At 51.4% G+C, this 25,734-nt stretch overlaps 1 protein-coding gene and 1 long non-coding RNA gene across 3 annotated transcripts; both read left to right on the top strand.

The window, feature by feature from the left end:
* Positions 1 to 12,541: 12,541 nt before the first annotated feature.
* Positions 12,542 to 13,903, top strand: LOC137485462 (uncharacterized). Its single transcript, XR_011005321.1, has 2 exons — positions 12,542 to 13,055; positions 13,533 to 13,903. It is a non-coding gene; the product is annotated as an uncharacterized lncRNA (long non-coding RNA).
* Positions 13,904 to 14,664: 761 nt separating this feature from the next.
* KCNJ2 (potassium inwardly rectifying channel subfamily J member 2) lies at positions 14,665 to 25,238 on the top strand. Of its 2 annotated transcripts, none has more exons than XM_068209995.1 (2): positions 14,665 to 15,112; positions 19,862 to 25,238. In XM_068209995.1, the coding sequence occupies exon 2, from the start codon at positions 20,078 to 20,080 to the stop codon at positions 21,359 to 21,361; it is 1,284 nt and encodes a 427-aa protein (XP_068066096.1). In that variant the 5' UTR covers positions 14,665 to 15,112; positions 19,862 to 20,077; the 3' UTR covers positions 21,362 to 25,238. The 2 variants fall into 2 exon arrangements, with proteins under 2 accessions (XP_068066096.1, XP_068066097.1); XM_068209996.1 differs by having other exon boundaries at positions 14,665 to 15,292.
* The last annotated feature ends 496 nt before the right edge of the window (positions 25,239 to 25,734 follow it).

The following is a 25,734-nucleotide window of genomic DNA, read 5'->3' as shown; positions in this document are numbered from 1 at the left end:
CTGTGGATCAGGATCAGTGTTTTTGATGCCTCAGGTTTCAGCTTTTCTATTTTTCACATTCTGGGCTGCTTTAGTGTGTGGGTCTGGGCTTCATATGAGGGGATGCTGAGCTCTCTGCACAGAGCAGGGAGACAAAACAATTCCTTCTCCAGCTGGGCACCAAGGACAAATGATCCAAATCTCAGGCCCAAGAGCACAAACAAGGTGGGCTGGAGAGGGAGAAACAAGCAGGATGGGACTGCATGGGCTGGAGCTGGAATGGGACAATGAACTCCAATGTGCCAGTGGAGCAGAACTTGTAAAAGTGAGAGCCCCCGGGAGCGCTCGTGCATTTTGGGACCATTTTGGTTCATCTTGGGTGCAGCCCTGGCTGGGCTCTTGTGCTGCCCAAGGTGGATCCATGGAGGAGATCCTTTTAATGAATCCCTGCTTTATTCTGTAGCTCTGTCCAGCCTCTGCTCCAGGTCAGCCTTCTCAAGGCATCATTTTCATGGGGCTTCAAAATCCCAGTGTTGGGGCTGCTCCCAGGATCTCCAGGTTTTTGTGAGGTCAGTCCTGGTGGCTGAGGAGCTGCTGGGGATGAACCCCAGGCAAAGGCAGTGTGGGGTTGGGCAGTTCTGCTTTGCGCTCGTGCTACTCCCTGGGAAGCCAGGAGGGTTTGGAGCCCTGATGTCGACACCTCTCAATGTTTTCTTCAAGCCAAGTAACGTAAAGTTACCTTGGGCTGTCAAAAATGCACGAGAATTTTCCCCCCAGGTGTGTCATGGAATCATGGAATGGTTTGGGATGGAAGGGAGCTCAAAGCTCATCCAGTGCCACCCCTGCCATGGGCAGGGACACTGTCCACAGACCAGGCTGCTCCAACCTGGCCTTGGACACTTCCAGGGGTGGGGCAGCTGCAGCTCGTGGGGGAGATTCTCCCAGATATCTCATCTAAATCTCCCTCTTTCAGTTTTAAACCTTTACCCCTTTTCCCGTTGCTGTCTTCCTATGTTACAAGCAACTCTCCCTATTTTTTGCCATTCCCCTTTTAGAGTCTGGACCAATCCCAATTCCAATCCCAAATACCATCCCGATCCCGGTGCCAATCCTAATCCCAGTCCATATTTCAGTCTCATTCTGGATCCCAATCTCTATCCCGATCCTGATCCCAGTCCCCATCCCTGTCCTGATCCCGATCCCAATCCCTATCCTGATCCTGATCAATCAGATCCCAGTCAGTCTGATCCTGGTCCCAATCCCAATCAATCCAATCCTGATTCCAATCCTGATCTCTGTGCTCATCCCAATCTCTATCCCGGTGCTGATCCTGATCCCAATCCCAGTCCTGATCCTGATCCCAATCTCTGTGCTGATCCCAATCCTGATCCTGGTCCTGATCCCGGTGCTGATCCCAATCCCAGTGCCGATTCCGAACCTTGTTCTGATCCCAGTCCTGATCCCGATCCCAATCCTGATCCCTATCCCTGTGCTGATCTCAGTCCCGATCAATCCGATCCCGGTCCCGATCCTGATCCCGATCCAGATCCTGATCCTGATCCCGGTGCCGATCCCAATCCTGATCCTGATCCTGATCCCGATCCCTGTGCTGATCCCAGTCCTGATCAATCTGATCCTGATCCCGATCCCGGTGCTGATCCTGATCCCAATCCTGGTCCTGGTCCCGATCCCAGTGTTGATCCCTATATCAATCCCGATCCCTGTGCTGATCCCAGTCCTGATTAATCTGATCCCAATCCCAATCCCGATCCCTATGCCGGTGTTGATCCTGATCCCCATCCCAATCCCCATCCCCATTCCCATCCCGATACTGGTGCTGATCGTGATCCCCATCCCCATCCACATCCCCATCCCGGTGCTGATCCTGATCCCGATCCCGACCCGGTCCCGATCCCGACCCGGTCCCGATCCCGATCCCGGTCCCGGTCCCGGTCCTGATCCCGTTCCCGGTCCTGGTCCCAATCCCGATCCCCATCCCCATCCCCATCCCCATCCCGATCCCGATCCCGATCCCGATCCCGATCCCCATCCCCATCCCCATCCCGATCCCCATCCCGCTCCCGATCCCCATCCCCATCCCGATCCCCATCCCCATCCCGATCCCCATCCCCATCCCCATCCCCATCCCGATCCCGATCCCGATCCCCATCCCGATCCCGATCCCGATCCCGATCCCGATCCCCATCCCGATCCCGATCCCGATCCCGGTCTCGATCCCGATCCCGATCCCGATCCCGATCCCGATCCCGATCCCGATCCCGATCCCGGTCCCTCGGCCGCCACCTGGCGGCGGCGCCCGGAGCCGCGGCGGGCGCCGAGCGGTCACCGGAGCATCCGCGGTGACCCCGGCGACAGCGGCGGCGAGGACGCGCCGCGCTCAGCCCCCGCCGCCTGCCCTCGGCTCCAGCAGCCCCTCGGGGGCCGTTCTGCACCACCCGGGACGGGACCCCCACCCGTCCCGAAGTGTCACCCCAAAAACAGCGGGGTTATAACCTGACTACTTGTTGCCAGTGAATTCCCAGTATTCCCAGTATTTCCTGACCATCGCCAGGAAACCTGGGCACAGCTCTGAGACTCAGCACGGTCAGGCAGTGCAGAACACGTTTTGTTTTAGAATTGGTCGGGTGTTTGCTGGTTTGTTTTGCATCGTTCCCCTTTATATATAGCAGCAGAGCTCGGAGGGACGCGGCCCAATTTGCCAGCTTAGGTAAATATAGCCGGGCAAACCTGGCTGCACTCCACCAGGAACCTTTCAAATAGGGCAATGAGCTATTTGTGGCCAAAGGGACAGACTTGGGGACATATCAGTGACCATGAGCCAGGGAACGTGTGTGCGTGTAGAAAGGCACCGCTAACGTTTATTATCGTGTAAAACTCCACACAGAAAAGCTCCAGAATAGAAATGCCTTAATAATTATCTCATCTCCAGTGCCATGTCCACTTCTGGATGCACATTTTCCGTCGAGCGGCTCCGTGCGTTCTCTCACGCATGGGAGCAGCTCCAATGAAACATCTGCTGAGCCCTCCATATCATCCTCCTCCTCCTCCTTCTCCTCCTTCACATCCTTTCTCCGGGCTCTAGGAAGCTCCACAAGTGTCAGGCAGCTGCTCTGCTGCGACTACTGGGCAGTGCTTTCGTTCCTCGTGCTTCCCCATCTTTGATCACAGGGTGTCTCCCCGCCTCGCCTGACAGGGGAGGGACTATTTTTGGTCTGTCACGATCCCGGCTTGGCCCAGGTGCCAAAAGGAGCTGGTGGCCTCTGTGTGACCGTGGTGCAGAGCAGCAGCAGAGAGAAGGCTGCCACAGAATTCACAGAATCACAGAATCAGAGAGTCACAGAGTCACAAAATTCACAGAATTCACAGAATCACAAAATCACAGAATTTACAGAATTAACAGTATCACAGAATTCACAGGATCACAGAATCACAGAATTCACAGAATCACTGGGTTGGAAGAGACTTCCAAGATCATCGAGTCCAGCCCAGCCCCAACACCTCAACTGAACCCTGGCACCCAGTGCCACATCCAGGCTTTGTTAAACACACCCAGGGACGGTGACTGCACCACCTCCCCAGGCAGCCATTCCAGAACTTTATCACCCTTTTTATAAAACACTTTTTCCTGATATCCAACCTAAATTTCCCTTGGTGCAGCTTGAGACTGTGTCCTCTGGTTCTGTCAGTTCCTGGAGAAAGAGCCCAGCCCCACCTGGCCACAGCCACCTTTCAGGAGCTGTAGAGAGTGACAAGGTCTCTGAGTCTCCTTTTCTCCAGGTTAAACAACCCCAGTCCCGCTGCTCTGTGCTGGGGCTCGGAGGAGTGGCTGTGCTGGGTGTCTCCAGCAGGAATTTTGGCTGGTAAATGCTTCCTTGGGGTAGCCATGCTCTGAGTGGGGCAGGAAAAATAGGAATTATGCATCCACGCATTCTGATCTCCCAGTGGAAATGAGAAAGAGCCCAGGGAGTATCCCCAAGGGGAAACCTTCCCTGCCCTTACTCTTGAGAAGTAAATGTGACCTCACCAATTCCATGGGAGGCTTTCCAGAGTGACCTGTGGTAGGATGTGAAGTGGGAAATGAAATGTGGGAAGTGTTTTATGGCAGCTCCTGCAATTACTCACTGCACTGATTAAACTTCTCTCCAGTGGTTCCTTTTTCCACAGGGAACCACTCTGTTAGAAGATGTTTTTTGTCTTTCCTCCCATTTTATCCTTCTTTTTGGAGAAGTCCCAGGTAAAGCAGTCAGATGTGGTTCTTTACAATCCCACACAACACCCTCCAGCAAACCCCGCTAGAACAGAAGTCCCAAACCCACAGAATTCCTTTGCTATGGACCAAAAATGTGGGAGAAAGGTTTGGGAAAGCTCTGGTGCTAGCAATCCTCAGGATTTGGGGTGAGCAGCTCCAGCAGGGAGGTGTCACATGTGAATACATTCCACACGTGGACTGGGACTGAAACAGCTCCCATCCCTTTCCTCACACTGATAGAAGGGGATGGTCCCTGCCAGTTCCAGCTCCAGTCTCACCCCTCTGAAAAAATGCACTTGCCCCAGCTGTGTGTTTGGCCTGGGGTAATTAGCATCGTGCTAATTTTACCTGAGGTGATGAAAGCCCTGGAACAGCCTCTCCACATCAGGGGAGGATGCACGCCCTGCCCCAGCCTCCTGGGCCTTGTTTGAGCGGAGGAAGTCACGGTTTTTACTCAGGGATTTGCTTCTTGGGGAGGTTTCTCCTTCCCAGAGTTACCTGAAGCACAGCTGAGGGCAGAGGAGAGTGAGGCCAGGGATGTTTTGTGCTGGGAACCAAAAGCATCGAGGGCTGAGGTGTTGCCTCAAAGTAAATTACCTGCTGAAGATTGAATTACTCACCCAGATCTGCTTCTTCTCTTTGCTCCCCTGTGAGAGCGGCCACTTCCAGACCCCAAACAGCACAAAGATGCTTGGAAGCCTTTCATTCCTTTCTGGGCCTTCCAGAAAAGATTCAAAGTCAATTGCCATTTCAGATGAAGATTCAGAACAGACACTTCTTCAGCTTGAAGAAATTATAGTGGAGAGCGGTCAGAGGGAAAGCAATCTGCCAGGGCTTGAGGAGTGTGAATAATGCAAAGCAAAGAGCTCTGTGCATCCTGCAGGGTAAAACCCTGCCCTGTGCACCCATCCTGCCTGCCCTGGGGCCCTGCCATCAGCAGCACAGGTGGGGATGAAGGAAAGCTGAGCTGGCAGGGGAACTCTGACTTCTGGAAAGCTGGAGGATGGATTTGTGGGTTGGGTTTTTTTTTATTTTTGAGTTTTTTTGGGGTTTTTTTTTGTTTGTTTGGTTTGTTTTTTGGGGTGTTTTTTTGTTGGTTTTGTTTTGTTTGTTGCTTGTTTTGTTTGTTTTGGGGTTTGTTTTGTTTGTTTTGTTTGTTTTGTTTTTTTTTTGAGGGGTTTGTTTGGTTGGTTGGTTTGGTTGGTTTGGGTTGTTTTTTTTTTTTCTGTTTTTTTTTTTTTTTTTTTGTTTTTTTTTTTTTTTTTTTTTTTTGTTTTTAGACAAAAAGAGCCAGAATTGATTGGCATTGCTTGCACTTGAGCTCTGGAGTCACCCCACCAGGCGAGAGGAGCAAAGCCAGCCCGTTGTTCCCTGCTCTGGTCTGTTCTGCACAGGGTTTTTAATGTCACCCTTGGTGGCAGAGAGCACAAGCACCTTCCAGTACTGTCACAGGTGACGTGGCGAGGCCCTGCTCGTTTTCTTTCTCTCTTTGTCTGCCCCCCTGATTGTCCCTCCATGTGATCCCTGCCCTTTGTCAAACCAAGACAGTCCCAGGCTGGGTGCTGGGTGTCCCCTCTGCCTGCCACGGGTGACCTCAGGAGGCATTTGGCCCCCAGAATGAAAACAAAATGAAATTAAGATGCAATATCTGTCAAAGCACAGCTCTGAAGAGAGGTCTGTGCTCTGAGGAGGGGTGGGAACTTCTGGCATCATCCATGGCTTCTTTGGAGCCACAGACCTGTGGTGGGATCCTGGGGACCTGCCCAGAACTGTGGGGGGCAGCCCAGAGGGCAGGCAGGGGAGGGGATCAGGGAAGGACTCAGGGAGGGATCCAGAGAAGGGATCCAGGGAGGGATCCAGGGAAGGATCCAGAGAAATGATCGAGAGAAGGGATCAGGGAAGGTATCCAGGGAATCGATTCAGGAAGGGGATCCAGGGAGGGATCCAGAGAACAGACTCAGGAAAGGGATCCAGAGAAGGGATTCAGGGAGAGGATCCAGATAAGGGATCCAGGGAGGGGATTCAGGAAGGGATCCAGAGAAGGGATCCAGGGAGGGATCCAGAGAACAGACTCAGGGAAGGGCTCCAGGAAAGGGATCCAGAGAAGGGATTCAGGCAATGGATTCAGGGAAGGGATCCAGAAAAAGGATCCAGAGAAGGGATTCAGGGAGGGGAATCAGGAAAGGGAACCAGAGAAGGGATTCAGGGAAGGACTCCAGGAAAGGACCCAGGGGAGGGAACCAGGGAAGGGATCAGGGAAAGGACCCAGGGGAGGGAACCAGGGAAGGGATCAAGGAAGGGACCCAGGATGCTCCTGCAGCTCCCATCCCACCTGTGGGGAGCAATCCCAGCCCTGTGGAACCACGGGAACCCTGGGACCTGTGCTGCCACCACAGCAGTACGATGTCACCAGGTCTCACTGCCACCAGCTCTGACACTGATCAGCTTTCCATGCTGATTGCTCAACATCTGATGGGAAAAAGCACAACCTTTCCCCCTCCAGCCCCTGTCACAAGGTTGTTTAATAGGGTTTGGGCATCAGCTCAAATAAAACCAGAGGATCAAAGCCAACTCCTGAAGAATTAGGGAGATTACAAAGAAACTCATGGCTCACTCTGAGGTGCAGATTTCCCAGTATGAAAAACCAGGAGAGAGCCTCCTCCTGCCACCATCCTTCCCCTCCTGGGGCCCAGATCAGGCTGGGCCAGAGCACAGGACATTCAGTTTGGCCCAAATTCCAGCTCAGGATGCCCTGGGTGGGTGGAAAATCCTTCCCCTGTGCGTAGGTGAAGGGCAGAGCTGGGCCTGGAGGCGCAAAATGGCATCAGAAAAGCAAATAAGCAGCACAAGATGGTGATAGCAGGGGAAAGGAAGCTGTGGCCTTTACTTGCTGAGGATAATTTCCCCTCTGACGACAGATTTTTCAAGTGGCAGAGGTGTTAGAACGGGTGGGCCTTGGAGGGCTGGTCCAAGTAATCAGCCCAAAACAATCTCAGGAAGTTTAAGCAACACTTTTGAGCTCGGTTTGGTTGTACTCATCTGTTCAGTTTTACTTTGGAGGGGTATTTTGAGAGGTGCCAGCTGATTTAATTTGTGCTCCTCTTTCCCGGTCCTGCAGGAGTTCTGGGAAGGGCTGAGCTCCACGCGTGCCAGGGACCAGCTCTGGCTCTCCTGGCCAGGATCTCCCTGGCTTCCTGAGCAGGGAAGAGGGGAAAAGATGCTGTGAAGTCTCTGGAAGGGCCTGAGGCTCCCAAAAAGCTGGGACTGCTCCCCACCAGCTCCAGCATCTCCAGGACCATCCCTGGTGCACCTGGTGGAGAAGTCCAGTCATTGTTGATGGGCAGAAAGCAGCATAAACACACGCAAACCCACCCAGAACCTTCTCAGGGAGAGTCTCCCGCAGTGCCATGGGGATGGAAGTTCCCACTGGATGTAAAAACCTCAGTGCTGGCTCCTCAGGAAACTCCAGCATGTTTTCTGCTGTGGTTTTCCTTCCACAATGGCCAGTGATCTAACTCTCTGTTTTTAGCACAGTTTATTTGCTTTCCAGGAGAGAAAATAAACTCTGATATTGTCATTTATGTTGTGGCCACAGACTCCAGGCGAATTCTGAGGCTCTGGTACAAAGTGATAGAAAACACTGAGGACATTTGATCTCAGCTAATCTACTGGAATAAAAAGTGTGAGAAAGAGAGAAGAACAGTCATTTATGTGGTGTTAGCAGAAATCAGATGCTTTCAGGTTTATAAATGCAGTTTTCACTGGAGTGGATGCCCTGATAGGGAATAAATTACAGTGGTAATCAATGCTCAGCAGCAGAAATGCAGCAGGGAAACCATGCAGGGTGCTGGGTGTCCCCTCTGCCTGCCACGGGTGACCTCAGGAGGCATTTGGCCCCCAGAATGAAAGCAAAATGAAATTAGGATGCAATATCTATCAAAGCACAGCTCTGAAGAGAGGTCTGTGCTCTGAAGAGGGGTGGGAACTTCTGGCATCAGCCTTGGCTTCTTTGGAGCCACAGACCTGCGGTGGGATCTTGGGGACCTGCCCAGAACTGTGGGGGGCAGCCCAGAGGGCAGGCAGGGGAGGGGATCAGGGAAGGGAAAACCCACACAGGGGCTGCTGGGAGCAGGTTCCACCCTGTGCCCACCTCTCCCACACCATCTCCCTCAGGAGCCCCCAGACCCCAGCTGGGTAGGCGAAGCTGCCCAGTTCCGTGGTGCCCGAGGTGTGAATGCAAACAGGTCAGGAGGAGAGGTGCAGAAAAGGCGGGTGATTTGCGATCAGTTTGCTCAGAACAGGCAGAAACCTCCCAGCTCTTTCTGGTGCCACCGAGTTCTTGTTCCTTCTTGCCACTCCCTTTCCCATTGGAAGCTTTCCACGGCTCTGCCCGTGGTGGCACTCTCAGGTCTCTGCTTTATCCCTGCCTGCTACAATCAGAAAAACTCAGCCCAGCCCCTCTCTCTGAGCCTCCTGGGCTCTGCAGGGGAACTCTGGAAGTTGTCTGAGCACCACGAGGGCCCTGGGGCGAGCAAGTGACTTGACTTGGCTGAACAATCCCGATTCTCTTTGCCTTTTCTCCTAAAATTGGGTGAACAATCCCAATTCTCTTTGCCTTTTCTCCTAAAATTGGGCTGAGCAATCCCAATTCTCTTTGCCTTTTCTGCTGAAAGAGAAGAATTGGGGTTGGAAAAGATGAGAGAGTTGGGGTTGCTTAGCCTGGAGAAGTGAAGCTTCGTCGTGACCTCGTGGTGATCTTGTAGGCCTGAAGGAGCTGACAGGAAAGATGGAGAGAAATTTGGGAGAAGGGATGGAGTGACAGGACAAAGAGAATGGAATAAAACTGATAGAGGGCAGGGATAGATGGGATACTGTGGGAAAATCCTTCCCTGTGAGGGTGGGGAGGGGCTGGGATGGAATTCCCAGAGCAGCTGTGGCTGCCCCTGGATCCCTGGAACGTCCAAGGCCAGGTTGGACAGGGCTTGGAGCACCCTGGGACAGTGGAAGGTGTCCCTGCCATGGCAGGAGTGGAATGGGATGAGTTTAAGGTCCCTTTCAACCCAATTTCTGGGATTTTATGACTCTGATCTGACTGCCCACAGCAGGGAACCACTAAAAACCCAAATGATGTCCTTGAGATCCTCCTGCTCACGGACAAGATCCATAACCAGAGGTCTGAAAAACAGAAGTTTTAAACTTGGTTTAAAAAAAACCCAGGGGTTTTAAGCTTGGTTTAAAAACACCAAGATCTCCTCACCCTGCTGTGTTCATCCCAATTTTGGAAAACCTGGCACTGAGCAATGGGAGCTGAAAGGGAGAGAATGGAATTGCAGTGCCACACTTGTGTGTGAGCTGCTGGCTCTTAACCCTTTTCCTTCCAGGAATTGTCAGCATCCCCATGGCAGCTCCAGAAGCATGTTCTCACTCCTCTGGGGAGTTTTATTAACCATTAACTCCCTTCCCCTGGAGATATCTGAAGAATGGGAGCTGTGGGAGACAGGCAGATGACTGGGAGATTAAGAAAATCTTAGCTTTAGGAATATGACGTTTCTTGGTCACTTTGATCACTCATGCTAATTCCTCCTTGTTAAACTGAAAATTCCTCCTTGTTATTCTGAAAATTCCTCCTTGTTAATCTGAAAATTCCTGCTCATTAATCTGAAAATTCCTCCTTGTTAATCTGAAAATTCCTTCTCTTTAATTTGAAAATTCCTCCTTGTTAATCTGAACATTCCTTCCCATTAATCTAAAAATCCCTCCTCATTAATCTAAACATTCCTTCCCATTAATCTGAAAATTCCTCCTTGTTATTCTGATAATTCCTCCTCATTATCTGAAAATTCCTTCCCATTAATCTGAAAATTCCTCCTTGTTAATCTGAACATTCCTTCCCATTAATCGTAAACCACCTCCCCACTGCTGTCTTTGAGCACAAAGCTGACTGCTGGCTTGAGAAGGAGAAATGTGGAATATTGCTGTGTCACAAACAGGGCAGATGTCCTTGGCACTGACTGCATTTCTGGAAGGTTATCCATAACCCTGGGTGGTGGGAACGGTCCCCAAATGGAGCTGGACCTGTGTGCTTGGAGAAAATATGGAATGTACCGGTGTACATGAAATATCAGAGGAACATTTCCTGAACATTTGAAGGCCTTTGACCCCGCACTGAGAGCTCAGAGCTCCCTTTTTACCAACACCACATTTTATTGGGTCTGAAAGTTCAGCTGGGAGCTAAAGATGCTTTAAATGAGGCGCCTTAATTTGGTGAGAAGCAAGCCACGTGGAATACAGCATTGGAAAGGAGTTTTCCTTGGCAGAATTTGTGGGTTGCTGTTGGAATGGGAGTTCGATACAGCTCCTGCTGGAAGTGGATTTCTGTTTGGAATTCAGTAATTCAGGATTTCTTCACCTTGGTCCTCACATCCCCCTGCTGCAGTAGCAAGGACTGAAAATATATTTTGTTTTCTCCAAAAGACAGTGACTAGATGGTGATTTGCCTTTAGGATGAGCCTAACTAAGGCAGCCTGAAATGTTAAATGAAGATTTTGGACACAAAATATACAGTTATGAAAACAAATGTGTTTCAGGGGTGTGAGTTCAGCTCTTCTCAGGTACATAAAGCCTAAATTCAATTTCCTCTGTCCAACTTCATCCCTCCCATGGACAAACCCATTTTTAGTGAGCAGAACTGCACATCTGTAGATCCCATTTGCTTGCAAATCTGTTTATTTGCTCTCTCAAGTCTTATCAAACGTGCAAGCTTCTCCCTGTGGAATTTTCACTGGATTTGCCCATTCCTTCTGTTACCAAGGCGGGTTCATTTTCCCTTGGAGATCCCAGCATTAGACCTATAAAGATGCAGTTAATGCCTAAACCCCAGGAGGTTTCTGGGAATGGGGAAACCACCTTTTCCTGAGGAATTTTTTCCAGTTGACTTCATGGTTAGGGAAGAAAGGCAAACTCATGCCAGTTTACATGCATGGAAATGGTGAGACCCAAAAAAATAAAAGCCCAGCGTGTTATTTATGGCATTTCTTCTCCTCTTGTGGAAAACTTTGATTCCCCCAGCCCGTGTTTTCTTTGCAAGTACAATACAATTAAGCCATTTTCAGTTGGCAATAAAATCCTTGAGAACCAAAGCAGATTTGGCCACTTGAAGAGATGAGGACTAATGCAATCTGATAATTAGGTCCTTTCAGCGCCAAGACAGAAAAAGCAATTTAATAACGTCTCCCGTGGAGTGAGACAGGGGCTGAAGCCTCTGGTCCAAGGTCTGGGCCTGCAACCCAACTCCCAAATTTCTTTCCAGGGGAAATCTGCAAGCTGAGGGACAGGGCTGGGTGTGCTGACAACCAAGGGGAGAACTGTGAGAGAAAAAGGAGAGAAAAATTCTCGAATGTTCTTCCTTCCCAGAGCCCTTCCTCTCCCTCAGTACCATTTTTCTGTAGATAAAAGGTCTTACCTTGAAAATCTCTCAGCCCATGACCATTTCACATGGCTTTTCTAATATTTCAAGGGGAGATTTCTGAGGCAAGGCTGGGTCAGACTGCAAAACCATTAATGGAGAGAAGAAAAAGGAACCCCTCGCTCAGTGCTGAGGGTTAAGTTTTCAGCTGTCTCACCCTCTTTGTCCTGGCTTGTTACAACAGGAAAGGGATTTTTAGAAACTTTTCTTGTAACTTCAGCTTCCCTGTTTGGAAGTTTGGAAGGCAGGCAGCTCCGTTATGGTTTTCATTATCTGTGCAATAGGTTTAGAATCGATATTTCATTCAGAGGAGAGCTCTCTGGGCAGAGCTGCCCCGACTCTGAGAAAGCTGTGAAACAGTGGTGATGGATCTGCTCCCCCCTGCCTCGTGTGAAATGCTGAATGGCTGAGTAAGCCTTACTCATCTGGGCAGATAAATCTGTAGTAGGGCTGTATTTTTTATCAGCCACTTCTCATGAGTAAAGGCTGAGTAAGAGGCTACAAAGCCGTGCTGCAATCTGGAATATCTCGGAGATTTTGCACAGAGAATTGCTGCACCCACCCCCCAGCAGAGCATCTCTTAGCAGGAGTGGATCACAGCTCTTTATTTCACTGACACATAGATGGGCAAACGTTGGAACTCTAGTTCCAACTCTGAGTATTCCAATGGGCAAATACTTCAAATTATTGCTATTTTAGTGGTTCATGGGAAGTACACAAAGGGAAACATGAGGGATATTTTTTCTCTGATACAGGTACATGAACTGTGCCCATGTCTTTCAAATCCTTTGGATTTAAATGGATAAACTGATTGCAGTCATCCCCCTTATAGATTTCGCTTTCCAGACTCGTCACTCGTAAGTTTTGGACTTCTCTTCCCCTTGCAAACGAACAGAACCACCCAAGAACAACTCATAACCAGCGTGATTGCCCAACTTGCCAGATTGCCCAACGAACAGAAGCACTTGTCCCTGCTTCCCCCTCCCCACCACGTCAGTTCTGCGCCTCCTGCACTCACAAATGTGGCGCTTGTGAACCAGCTGCCCTCGGCCGTTGTGTTTATTGCTGCAACAATGCGGCACTTCCTCACTGGCGGTGCGGGAACTCGGCAAACACCGCCGGTGCCAGGCGCGGCAGCTGGTGGGATGGAGCGGCAGCAGCACGGGGAGGCTGTTCCTGGAGCCTCTGCGCCAGGACAGAGCATTTGGACAAAGCTTTTCCAGCGAGCGCTTAAAGACAGCTCATGGCAGACTTGGAAACTTAGCAAAAAAAAATGAGGAGGAGGAGGAGGACAGTTTAAGCAACGAGGAGCGACTGCAGGCGCTGGCATTGCTGTGGAAAGTCAGGAATCATATTTACAGCCTGCTCTGGACATTGTAAGAAGCTCTCTGGAGGCCGACCCGCTTGGAGCAGTCCATCCCTCAGCAGCTCCAGGCTGACCTGCTGCTGATGGCCGCTGCCTTTCCCGGGAGCATCCCCAGCACTCATTTTTGGGGTGTTTCAGGGGCTGCTGCAGCAGTGCTGGGTGCAATTCAAAGTGTTTGTGACAATTCCTAAAGCCTGGGGTGCTCTGCCCCCCTGCATTCAGCAGTCACCTTGTTTTTCCAGCACACCGCGGGCTCTCCCGTGCATTTCAGCTGCTGTCCCTCCCCGAGGGCAGGGACAGCGTCCTGCTGCGGACACCTGCCCTGGAACCCAACACCCCTGCACTGTCCAGCAGAGCCGGGGCTTGGCAAACTTCAGGCTGTGCTTACAAGGCTGTTTTTGTTCCTGCAAGGCTCCCGGCCAGGCATTTCATCCTTATTTTCTTTGTCTTAGGCCACGTCCACTGTAGGGAGGACAAGCTGTTAAAAATCATTTGGATTTCTGCATATTTCAACCCTGGCCAGCCTGGCCGAGCTGCCACAGGTGACTCAGGGAACAAAGCCGTGGATCCCACGCACTGCAGCCAGGCTCGTCCTTCCTTTGCTTCCAGTCTTGCTCCAAAAGATCTTAGTCCGGGGATCAAAGCTCTTGTTTTGGAAGGGATGTTACATTTAGTTAAAGAGAAGGATTTTCGTGGTGGGAGCGGTGTTGTGCTGTGTTCGCCTGGCTTCTCTTGCCTGCTAGGGTCGGGAGTTGGGGATGGGACGCCCTGCATCTTAGCATTCCCCTTCACTAAAATAAAGAAAGGGACAAAAGGAAGGAAACTTTTCTGTCTCCAGTATTTTTTCTCACTGCCCGGGGCCTGGGACATCAGCCCAAAACACGGGAACGGGAGCGAGCGGGCAGCCAGCTCCCACACGGGACCATCCCAAACTCCCGGTGAAGTCCCGCAAGAGCCTTTATCTCTGCCGAGGGAGGGTGAGGGGATGCCGGCGGCAGGTGCCGGGTGCCCGGGAGCGCAACCGGAGCGTCCCGGAGCCGAGGAACGAAACCGCAGCGGCGCTGCCTCCCCGCAGCGCGGCCGTGCCCGTTCTGCACCGCGGCTTCTCCCGGGAGTCTCCGCACCGGGAACCCGCGGAGCCGGCGCCTTCTCCTGGCCCTCGCTGCACCGGGGAACCCGCCGCCTTCTCGCGGGACCCTCTACACCGGACATCGGGGGTCCCCGGGACCCGGCGTCTTCTCCTGGAGACCCTCCGCACGGGGATCCAGGGACCCGGCGCTTTCTCCGGGACCCTCTGCACCGAGTCCGCGAGGACCCGGGGACCCTCCTCAGCGGGGGCCCGGTGCCTTCTCCTGGCACCCTCTGCACCGGGCACCAGGGGATTCTCTGCACCGCGGACCCGGGGACCTGGTGGTGCCTACTCCCGGAACCCTCCACGGAGGGGACCCGGGAATCCTCCACACCGGGATTCAGGGACCCTCCGCACCGGGAACCCGGAGATCCAGGGACCCGGTGCCTTCTCCCGGGGACCATCCGCACCGGGAACCCGAGGACTCCGGGACCTGGTGCCTTCTCCCGGGGACCCGGGAACCTCGGGACCCGGCGCCTTCTCCCGGGATCCTCCGCACGGGGAACCCGAAGAGCCTCCCCAGCGGGCACCGGGGGACCCAGCGCCTTCTCCCGGGCCCCTCCTGGCAGCGGGAACCCCGGCTCCGTGCGCCGCTCCGGAGCATCCCCGGCTCCGCTCCCGGAGCATCCCCGCTCCATCCCCGCTCCGCTCCGGCCCCGCCGCTCCCGGTCCCGCTGCCCGGTCCCCGCGAGGCCCCGCCCCCGGGCCCCTCCCCGTGCTGTGATTGGCTGCGGGCGCGCGCGGGGCGGGGCCGGCGGGGCCGTATTAAACGTGCCATGGCCGCCCGCAAAAAGGGGCCGCGGGCGGGCGGGAGCGCAGTGCGAGCGGAGCGGGCACCGGGCACGGCCTCGCCACGGATCTTACCCCTTCTCCGCACCGGCACCTCCCTCGCGGCCGCCGCAGGTAAGAATCGCCTCCTTCCCCCCGTCTATCCCCGCCTCCCCGAGCGGCGGAGGCGATGCGCGGCACGCGCGCTGTCGCGATACCCCCGCGATAAAAGCGTCCGCAGCCTCCGGCTTGGAGAAGAGGGGAACTCCTGCGTTTCTCACGGAGCTATTCTCAGCGCCTAAAATAATTCGATAGGTATGGCTGGAGCGCCCGAGCATCTGCTTCCAGCATCTGTTTGTGCTCATAACTTTCCATGCACCAGCTGCTCCCCCTTTTTTCCCCCCCCTCGGGATATTTTATCCTGGGGAAGGGCTGCAAGTTCGCATGACAACTCCGTGTTGCACAAAGCGCACCGCTCCATCGCTTCGCCTTCTCGCCTGTTGTTTCCCGCACGGAGAGAGGGCAGAAGCGGCGAGTCCCGGCACTCGGACGCGTGGCTTTGAGCGCCCGGGATGGTTTGGAGGGCTGTGAAATGAACCTGTAGCTTCATTCATCGGCATGGTGCAGACGGGCGGGCTTCTTTCTTTTTGATCGTCCTGCCAAAAAAATGGGAAGCAGGGAAAAAAAAAAAAAAAAACCAACAAAAAAAGCATCTGGGAAGGCAGCGAAGAGCTGTATTGTTTCAGCTTAGCTCATGACAGTGAAAGGAAAAAATACTGATAAGCAAAGGCAGATGGATTTGGGGGGTCAGTGACGGGGCGGGGGCCGCTGGGGACCCGCAGGTGCCGCTGGCCCGGCTTGAGCCCGGCTGTCCCCGCAGCTCTGTCCCCACCCCGCAGGCTGCCCGCACTTGTCTCCGTGGCTCAGCCTTACCTTTACACTTGTTTGCTTTTCCATCCTCGCAGCCGGTGCGCCGCGTACACCCCCTGGTGATGGCTGCTCCGCTCGGAGTTGTTTTGTCACCAGCTACAAATACCCCGAGCCCGTCTCCTTGGCAGGACAGCAGATGCGAGCGCCACTTGTCCTTCCCTTTCTCCTATTTCTTCGCACCCATTTCCCTGCATCATGTGCTCTCTTTTAATTTTTTGTCCCCCCCCGCTGCCTGTCCCTGAAGGTCAGATCTTTCTCCCGAAGGCAGCTCCGTGTAACTTGAGTGGCGCCCGGAGCAGCGGAGGAGCCCTGGGGAATGACTTTTAAGGAGAAAGGTTACAGAGGTGGCCGTGCCCGGCAGCGAGGGAGCAGGAATGTGGGAACAGGCTGGGCCACGGCGAGAAGCTGCTTTGTTCTGCTTTCCGAGGGCAGCAGGGAGGGCGCTTGGCTGAGGTGGTGCTGGTGCTCTCTTGGCAACATGTGCCCGGCTGGCTCCGCAGGGCTCGGTGGCGTCAGCCGGGGAATAACCGCTCCAAGCGCTGCCTGCTGCTCCTCTCTACCCCTCCCCTGCTCCTCTGCACTCGCTCTTTAACCTTTGCCCAAATTCCTCTCCTGCTGTGCCTTGCGATGTGAGCGTCCTTCCCCAGGGAAGGTCTGCAGGGGGATGCTCAGGGGGAGGTGAAGGTTTGGGCTCCTCATCGTGGCATTTCCCCAAATGCTGGCTCAGAAATGCTGCAGATGCAGCACAGCCCCGTTTTCCTCCTTCCTCCAAGCATCCCCTCGCTGCAGAGCCAGCCAGGCTCTCCCATCCCACCTCATCCCTTCCCAGTAATCCCGTGTCCCTGCCACTGCTGGTAATTCCAAGTCGTGTTGCTTATCTTCCCTTCCAGGAGGAAAGGTAGTATTATTATTATTAATAATAATGATAACACACCTGGTGATGATTGAATTTACAGCTCTGTGTCTGGCTGCACTGCACTGGGCCCAGTTAGGCAAATACTGGAAATCCTGGGCTGGGTTGGTGGTGCTGGGTTGGCTCCCTCTGCCCAGTGAGGATTGCAGGGCTGCTCCCACACCAGCCTGGAATTGCTGGTGCCACCAGCAGCTGATGCTGGGGTGGAATGAGGAGCAGCAGTGTTGTCCAGCCTTGGAGCAGCAGGTGGATTGGCACAAGAAGAAGTAGCATTCAGTTTTCCTGCTGCTTTGTTCCTGGGTTCTTTGGGGAACTTTTGGTGGAAGTGGTGGTGAGGGTCAGAGTGAGCACGGAGCAGGTGCTGGGGCAGCCAGTGGATGCACAGGGCATTTCACAGGGTCTGTATTTCCATGAGCAGGAGCGAGATCAGCCCCTCTGGCTGATCCCTGTGTGTGGTGCTGCTCCTGCTCCCATCCCAACCTCCTCCCTGCCCCAGCACTCAAAGGAAGAGAGGCACTTTGTGCTGGAAAAGCAGGCAGACAGCTCTGCTGCCCTGGACTGTGCCAGAGCTTTGTGCTGTGAGCTTCCAGCAGGCTCCAGAGCTGCTCCCAGGCTCACCCCCAGGTTTTGGGGTCCTTGGGACCAAAGGGGTGCAGCTGCACTCCCACAGCACAGCCAGCAAGGAGGGATCCGGGCAAGGGACAGGAGGGGAGAGGTGCTCAATCCTGCAGCGGAGGAATACGACAAATTCGGGTCCCAAACTTCTAAATGCAGCCACAGGATGCTGGCGTTAGGATTTCAGGGATTTGTGGGATTCAAACAAGTGTCCTCAGGTCGAGACTTTAGTGGGAGAAGCTGCATATTCAGACACTTTAAATGTTACAGCTTATCTTTCCCTCCACCAAAAGTTTTCGTCTAAAATCCAGGAAAGAAACGGGAAAAAAACAAACTCCAAAAGAAACTGTTTCCTAGGCTGTGTGTTTCCATCAGCTTGGAACAAAACAGGCTTTGACTGTGGAAGTCGAACATGACTGTGATTATAGGATGCGGTTTATGAAAGTGATCGATTTGCAGAGCAGTGCAATGGCTTTTCAAGAAGTTTTTTTATGTGGGATATATTAACAGTAATTTCACTTCCCCGCTGTGTTCAGGTTTCTAATAAAAGTAGGGTTTTGGCCAAAACAAATCATTTAAGTGAGCGTTAAAAGAATTCTTTTGTATTTTTGAGCACGATATCCTGGCAGGAATGAGAAACCCTGGGAACAAAAAGGTGTAAGGGAGGAAAAAGTGGATCCTTACACAGTGGAGGCAAGACAGTTGTAAAAAAATAAGTGCCCAGAGTAAGTAGGAGGGCAGCTCCACCAGAAGTGTTCGGTGCTGAGAGCTGCACTCAAAGGGGCATTACAGAACCCGCCTGGAGCTGCCAAAATGTCTTGTCTGAGCTGAAGTCACAGATGACTAATCTTGGCAAGGAGGCATCGGGACACATTCTTGCACAACAAACAGGAGCGAGGGGAAAAGAGGAGGTGAAAGTAAACCCCGAGGAGATCCTGGAGGGAAAAGCAGCCTGCACACACAGCTGATGATGCTGCTGTTGTTCACCTGCTCTTTTCCTAACAACTGTTTGTTGAGCTCAAGCCTTTGTAATGTGGCTGAAGGATGTGGGAGGGATTGAGGAGTTGCTTGAAATCGCTCAAGTTTTTGGAGCACCTCAGCAAGGCTTTAGGAGCTGCTGTTGTTGGGAAAGGAGATAACATCTTATCTCCAGCTGTTGTGAGATTCCAGTCAGAGAAGAGCAGGGGTCCTGGCGGGCAGGGGTTGTGCTCCACAGTGGCTGCAGTTTTGTTGGCTTTTGGACAAACTCAGATGAGTTTTGATAACATTAATTTAGGAAGAGTGCTGTGATTTAATCTCCTGCTACTGTAAATGGTTTTGGAGCCTCCCGTGCCTTGCCAAAGGGACAGCAGACATTCCTCTCCACCCGGGTTTAGCTTTATTCCCTCCGTGGGCCATGTGTGGCTGGAGCAGTTGCTTTAATGCATCTCTTCTCCTCTGCAGTATTTCAATTCCATTTCCTGATATGCAGTACATGACTTAATGGATGACGCACTTGTTAAAAGCTAGACCTGGGTCTAAGCCAGACCTCCCTGAAACAAGTTTTTGGTGGCTTCTCCCCGGAGGAAGGAGATTTGGTAGCCTTTCTGCTGAGTCTTGATTGGTGACATTTCGGACTTACAGGACCCTCAGGACTGTGACCTGCTGGAGATGGAAGGGGCTGCCTCAGGCTCCCGAGGGGAAGGTGCTGGAACTTGCTCCTAAAGGTGTTAGGAAGGCACTCAGCTGATTCTGCTACGTTTTACTGGTGGCTTTAGCAGGAGCAGATGGGAGGTTTGAAAGGTTTAATTGTTTTTGTACAACTTAATCCAAACCTGAGCCTGAAAACTACAGAAATCTCGATGAGTTAATGGAGTTAGAGGGAAGCTACTGCAGCTCTTGTTCTTGAAATTTGCTGAGAATGCACAACTCCTTCTTTTAGCTTAATTAAAGCAATTGTATGTGCTTTAATTTCATGCAATTGCCGCTATCTGCACTTCCCAAGTTTATTCCCTGTCTCCACTTTCCCTTTTGCTCACTCCCTGCTTTGTCATGGGTCAGACAGTCCATGAGACACATCATAAGTCACTACAAACCACTTCAGCATTTGTGTTTGAACAGAAGGATGTTAAAGGGAGTTGTTTGCTTCAAAATAAGCAGAAATCACAGTTATAAATAGCAGAGATCCTTTTCATGCCCAGCTTTAAAGGGAATATTGCTCAGACTGGTGTGACACGACCCCTTCAGTGCTTTCCTTCGGGAAGGGCAATTCCTTCCTTGCAGTAACCACGTGTGACCCCTGTCCATGCACAGCTGCGAACGTTGAGCAGTGCTGAAAATGTCATTAAGAAAGAGGAAACTTCCTGCAGGCCCACAGGTGCCATTTTCCTTGATCCCCTCATGCTTTTCCTCCAGGATCTAAAGTGCCATTTCTCTTTCTCTTGCAGACCATGCCCTCTCTATGACGGTGGCTTGCTGAGCTCACCCTGCATGCCAGAAGACTGTCCTTGGTTGATCCGAGGGCTTCTGGGGACTCCGGCCTCCGCCCGGTTTTTCCGCGTGTGTGTGTTCCGGTAGAACTTTCAAAACTGTTTCTCCAAAGGGTTTTGCAGAAACTCAGACTGTTTTCTAAAGCAGAAGCACCTCAGTCCCCGGCAGTAGTGATGGGCAGCGTGCGAACCAACCGCTACAGCATCGTGTCTTCGGAGGAGGACGGCATGAAGCTGTCCACCATGGCCGTGGCCAACGGCTTTGGCAACGGCAAGGGCAAGGTCCACACCCGGCAGCAGTGCCGGAGCCGCTTCGTCAAGAAGGACGGGCACTGCAACGTCCAGTTCATCAACGTGGGCGAGAAGGGGCAGCGCTATCTGGCCGATATCTTCACCACGTGCGTGGACATCCGCTGGAGGTGGATGCTGGTGATCTTCTGCCTGACTTTCATCCTCTCCTGGCTTTTTTTTGGCTGTGTGTTTTGGTTGATTGCGCTGTTGCACGGGGATCTGGAGAACCAAGAGAACAGCAAGCCTTGCGTGTCTCAGGTGAGCAGCTTCACCGCAGCCTTCCTGTTCTCCATCGAGACCCAGACCACGATCGGCTACGGCTTCAGGTGTGTCACTGACGAGTGTCCCATTGCCGTGTTCATGGTGGTTTTCCAGTCCATCGTGGGCTGCATCATTGATGCCTTCATCATTGGTGCCGTCATGGCAAAGATGGCTAAGCCAAAAAAGAGGAACGAAACTCTGGTCTTCAGCCACAATGCTGTGGTGGCCATGAGGGATGGGAAGCTGTGCCTGATGTGGCGCGTGGGGAACCTGAGGAAAAGCCACTTGGTGGAGGCGCACGTGCGGGCGCAGCTCCTGAAATCCAGGATCACGTCGGAAGGGGAGTATATCCCCCTGGATCAAATCGACATCAATGTGGGCTTTGACAGCGGCATCGACCGCATCTTCCTGGTCTCCCCCATTACAATAGTGCATGAGATAGACGAGGACAGTCCTCTGTATGACCTGAGCAAACAGGACATGGACAATGCTGACTTTGAGATTGTGGTCATCCTGGAGGGCATGGTGGAGGCCACCGCCATGACCACCCAGTGCCGTAGCTCATATCTGGCCAACGAGATCCTCTGGGGGCACCGCTATGAGCCCGTGCTCTTTGAAGAGAAGAACTACTACAAAGTGGACTACTCGAGGTTCCACAAAACGTACGAAGTGCCCAACACACCCATCTGCAGTGCCAGGGACTTAGCGGAGAAGAAATACATCCTCTCCAACGCCAACTCCTTCTGCTACGAGAACGAGGTGGCCCTCAGCAGCAAGGAGGAGGACGAGATCGACACGGGGGTGCCTGAGAGCATGAGCACGGACACCCACCCGGACATGGAGCACCACAACCAGGCAGGGGTGCCCCTGGAGCCGCGGCCGCTGCGGCGGGAGTCGGAGATATGACTGGCGGGCTCTGCCTCTCTCGCGTGGCTGGAAGGCAAAATCCCCACCGTGTCCATCGGGCAAGGGCTCGTTGACCTGAGAAGTTGGCCCAGAAGAGTTTGCAGACAACGGTACTGTGGAAGAGTGGTGTGAAGGCAGCAGACCCGAGGAACCCAGGCTGGTTTTAGGGCTGTCCTCAGAGGAGGGACGACAGGAGATGAACTCTAAACACAAAGCACTAAACATGTCTAAGTATGAACAGAAGGCACATATGTTGTAGAATAAATTATGTATATATTTTTTTACAAAACTTGAACTTGCAGGCAAGCTTTGGTTGGGTTATTATTATTTTTTGTTTTCAACTTTTTCCAGAATGCTTCTCTCTAGGGAACAAGAATGTTTTTAATGGCATAACAAAGGCAAGAATCTGCCTTATTATTATTATTATTATTATAATTATTTTTTAAAAAGCTGCTGCTAACTACATGAACACAAATGGTTATTTTTGTTGCAGTGTAGTTTTTATTTTCTTTTGTGTAATTTAAAAAGAAAAAAAAAAGTCAGTGTTGAACGTTTTGGGTTGAAAAGCTCATGATCAGTTCAGAGAGGCCAATGTTGCCAGAAAGTTTAAATTCCTTTTGAGGCCAGTAGTTGATAGCTAGAATCAATTTCTCTCTTTCCAATTACATAAGGGGCATTATGTAATATCAGGCCAATCAGTAGCCTCCAGCAAAATTATGATTTTTTTTTGGGGGAGAATTTAATTCTCTGTCTAAAGGAAAAACAAGACAAAAGATATGTATACATAGGAAAAAGTACTAAGTTCAAACTACCTAAGTGGATACCAAAGAAAATGCACAGTTTTGCACAGTGGAGTTTATTTAAGAAAAAGAAAAAAAAAGGAAAAAAAAAAAGAACAGGCTGCTTTGAACAACAACAACAAAAATATCAAACCTCAGACACTTTTTTGGTTTTGACTTTTTTTCTTTTTTTTTTTCCTTTTCTTTTTAAGACCTTTATTTTGCACCTTATTCTAAAGGCTTAAGGCTTAGATCTAAAGTGAGCTGGGCCTCCTCCTCTTTCCCCCTGTTCTTCTGTGGGAGGAATAAAATCCCTCTTTCCTTCTAGGAGAAAAAACTCAGTTGGGGGAAGCAAACCAGCATCATCTGCGTGTCCTCCCTGGCCTGCCCCAGCTCCGAGCAGAGGAGCTTTCCCTGAAACTGTGCCATGGACACGCCATGGAGCTGCTGGCTGATGCCAGAGGCTGCTGGAGCTTGGCCACGGATGAGCCAAGCAGCAGAGAAGTCCCCAGGAAGAGTTTTTTGAGGAGGAAGGAAGAGGAGGAAAGGGCCTTGGCAGCACAGCACTCGGGAGTGGTGGAGGGATGTTTTGTGCAAAATGCTTCTCTTCAGCAGGGCAGGGGTGCGAGGGAGGTGGATTTCCATCTCGTGGAGAGAGGGATTCTTTGGGGAGGAAGAGGCTGCAAAGGGAGCTTCATCTCCTGCCTCCCTCCCTCCCCAGCAAACCCCAGCTCAGCGGGTGACACTCACCCATCACTCGTCACCAAGCAGATTTTGTCACCTTCAGCAAAGCTCTGGTGGTATTTTGGCTCGTTCACCCAGAAGGCTTTAAATTCTTTGTGCCTCTAAGCTCAAGGAGACAGCAAAGCTGTGCTTGGCCCCTGCTCGTGGGGGCGGTGGGGATGGCAATCCCAGATGACTCTTGCAGTATTGGATCACTGTATGCCATTAAAAAACAGCTTGTTCTAGGTCTGGTGTCTTCTGCACGTGGATATCTGTGGAAGCCTCTGGCCCCTGCCAGCCCTGCCTGGAAGAAATGCCTGCAATGAACTGGTTTCTGATAAGATGCTATCTACAGCATAGGGCGGGTTGGAAACTGGGGGAATTCCATGTTGTAAACACAGATTTGGCTCCTGGAGAGGGCAAAGGATGAAGTGCAAGTACTGAGGCTGTTACTGGGGTGGGAGGATGGAAAAGGAAAGGAAGGGTGGGCATTTAAAAGCGGTCTGGTTGCAGTTTCTGGGTCAACAGTGGTGGAGACAATGGGGTGCTGCTAGTGCTGCTAACGGTGACGTTCCTGCAAAAGGAGAAAAACTAAACCAAAGAGCATTCAGTGACACAGAGAGGGCACGAAAACACAACGAGAAAAGGGAGGCTGAGCAGGAGAAATGGGATCTGGTCTCAGATCAGCATCCCCCAGGTGCACAGAGCTGCCACTAAATGATACTTGAGATATTTGAGAGAGGGATGAGAGATGGGGGGGGGATGGAAAATGCAGGATTCGTCTCATTTCTTTGACACACAAGAAATCCAGAGAATTAAAAAAAAAAATCCCCTCCCCTTTAACATTTCTGGTGCAGAGGTTTTGGGTTTGTTTGTTTCCTTTTTTCTTTTTTTTTTCTTTTCTTGTTTGTTTGTTTTGTTTTTCAAGTCGGTTTTTCAGAAATATTTTTAAAAATTGTACATTTTATAAAGTTTATCAAGTATTTTCATATTTAAAGCCAAATGTAAATAGAAGTCTGTAAAGGAGGACAAGGAGAAGACAACGAAAAGGCCACAAAAAAAGAGTATCAATTCAGCTCAGCAGTCTCGGCTCGCTAGGACTAGATGCTACAGGTTAGCATGATTTTTAGCAAATTACTTGCAAGCCTTATAGGATTCCTAATGCTCTGAACTTCTTTTTATTTATTTTTTAAGCATGGACTTCTCATTTGAGAACACATTCTAGTTACTGGCGTTTTTGCAGAGCTCCCAGAGCCGTTTCGAGGGGGGTGTGTCGGTGTAATCCATTGCTAATCTCTGCTTGTTCTTTCTTTCCCAACCCTTTGTCTTTGCCCAGGGAATCCCATATTTCAGCCCTGGCTCCGGGAAGCTGCTGGGAAGAGCCCTGCAAGTGGTCCCCTTCCCCTTTTCGCCATCAATTTTGGCTTTCTCAGCAGCAAATCGGAGTAATCATTTAAAAAATTGTTATTTTTAAGGACTAGACAGTGACTGACAGCTTTCCTTCAGTTCCCGTTGATCGTGGGCCAAGTTTAGGCTAACTCTAAACCTTGAACTCTAAACCTTGAACTCTAAACCTTGAACTCTAAACCTCAAAGTTTAAACTTCAAAGTTTAAACCTCAAACTTTAAACTGACGGAGCTCTACCCGCAACCTCCCCCAGGCCTCGGCTCAGCCTCTTTATCCGGGATAAATTGGCTCAGCCGGCTCGCACGGAAGCTTTTATCCTGTCTTTTGCTTAGGGGCTGGGGGGGAATATGTTATTTCTGCCCTTCCCTGAAAATACTTGAATGAGACACATTGTCTGACCCATAATTCTGTGTACAGTGACAGGAGCAGAGGCGGGTGGGGATGCTCCCCTCTCTCCATCTCTTCCGTGCGAGTCCTCCTGGGTTAAGTGGCCAGGGTAGGAATCCTCACTCATTAGCTGGCTTTAATTAATTTAATTTCATGACTCTCCCAGCCGTGAAAACACTTCTGTGTTGGCGGAAGCCCTCGGACAAAGACGAAGGGTTCGGATATTTAATTTGCTCTTTGAGGTTTTCTTTTTCATGATGGATTACAAGGTAAAACTGAGAAGTACTGTAATGTCTTTAATTCTGGCTGCTCAACACATTGTGGAGTAGAAGGTGCTGCATAGTTACCACCCCACAGCCCATCAGAAGCTGATTTTGTAAGGACTTTTTTTGGCCTGCAGCTCTTGTAAGACGAACAATCTCGGCGTCTCACAGTTGTCCATGACTATTTTCCTGTTTGCAGCCTTTTTGTATCGAAGTCTTCCTAATGTACTGCACAAATTGTGGATTGTACAGATTTTTATATATTATGTCTTATTTTATTATTTCTAAATAAATAATTAAAAAAATGAAAGAAAAAAACCACTTGAGGATGAGCTCGGTGTGTGCAGCCCGTGTGTAAAGGAGGAGGGAGAAGGGTCTGGAGGGGGATATTGAGCTGTGTTTATGGTTGTCTGAGCACAGGCATTGTCTGGAGCGCTTGAGGAACAGACAGCTCGTTCTCTGCCTCGATAAAAGGCAGGAGGAAAGGTGATCCCAGCGTTATTTCCCAGGGGAGTACACAAGCGAGACTTGGACTGGAGGAAAATCTGCCCCAGGACTTTTCTTGAGGTCACACCTGGGACTGCAGAGGTCATTCCTTGTTGGGAGTGGAAACGGAAGAAAAGCTCCAAAGCAGGGAATGGGGGAGGGATGAAAGCACCCAGAGCATCAGCAAGGGATTCAAAAATTAAGCAGGAAAGTCATCTTGAAATCCCTGTGTTTCGTGTCTGCCAGGAGCATCTCCTTATTGAAACGCTCAGTTCCACATAGGCTGGGTGTAACCTGCATCCCTCATTTCCCTGAGCCCGCTGCCACC

Source organism: Anomalospiza imberbis, chromosome 19 (genome assembly GCF_031753505.1).
Source record: "Anomalospiza imberbis isolate Cuckoo-Finch-1a 21T00152 chromosome 19, ASM3175350v1, whole genome shotgun sequence".
NCBI lineage: Eukaryota > Metazoa > Chordata > Aves > Passeriformes > Viduidae > Anomalospiza > Anomalospiza imberbis.
This window is presented reverse-complemented; position numbering and strand designations above follow the sequence as displayed.

Coding starts and splice junctions, on each gene's coding strand:
- KCNJ2 (XM_068209995.1), top strand. CDS start 20,078: ATGGGCAGCGTGCGAACCAACCGCTACAGCATCGTGTCTTCGGAGGAG.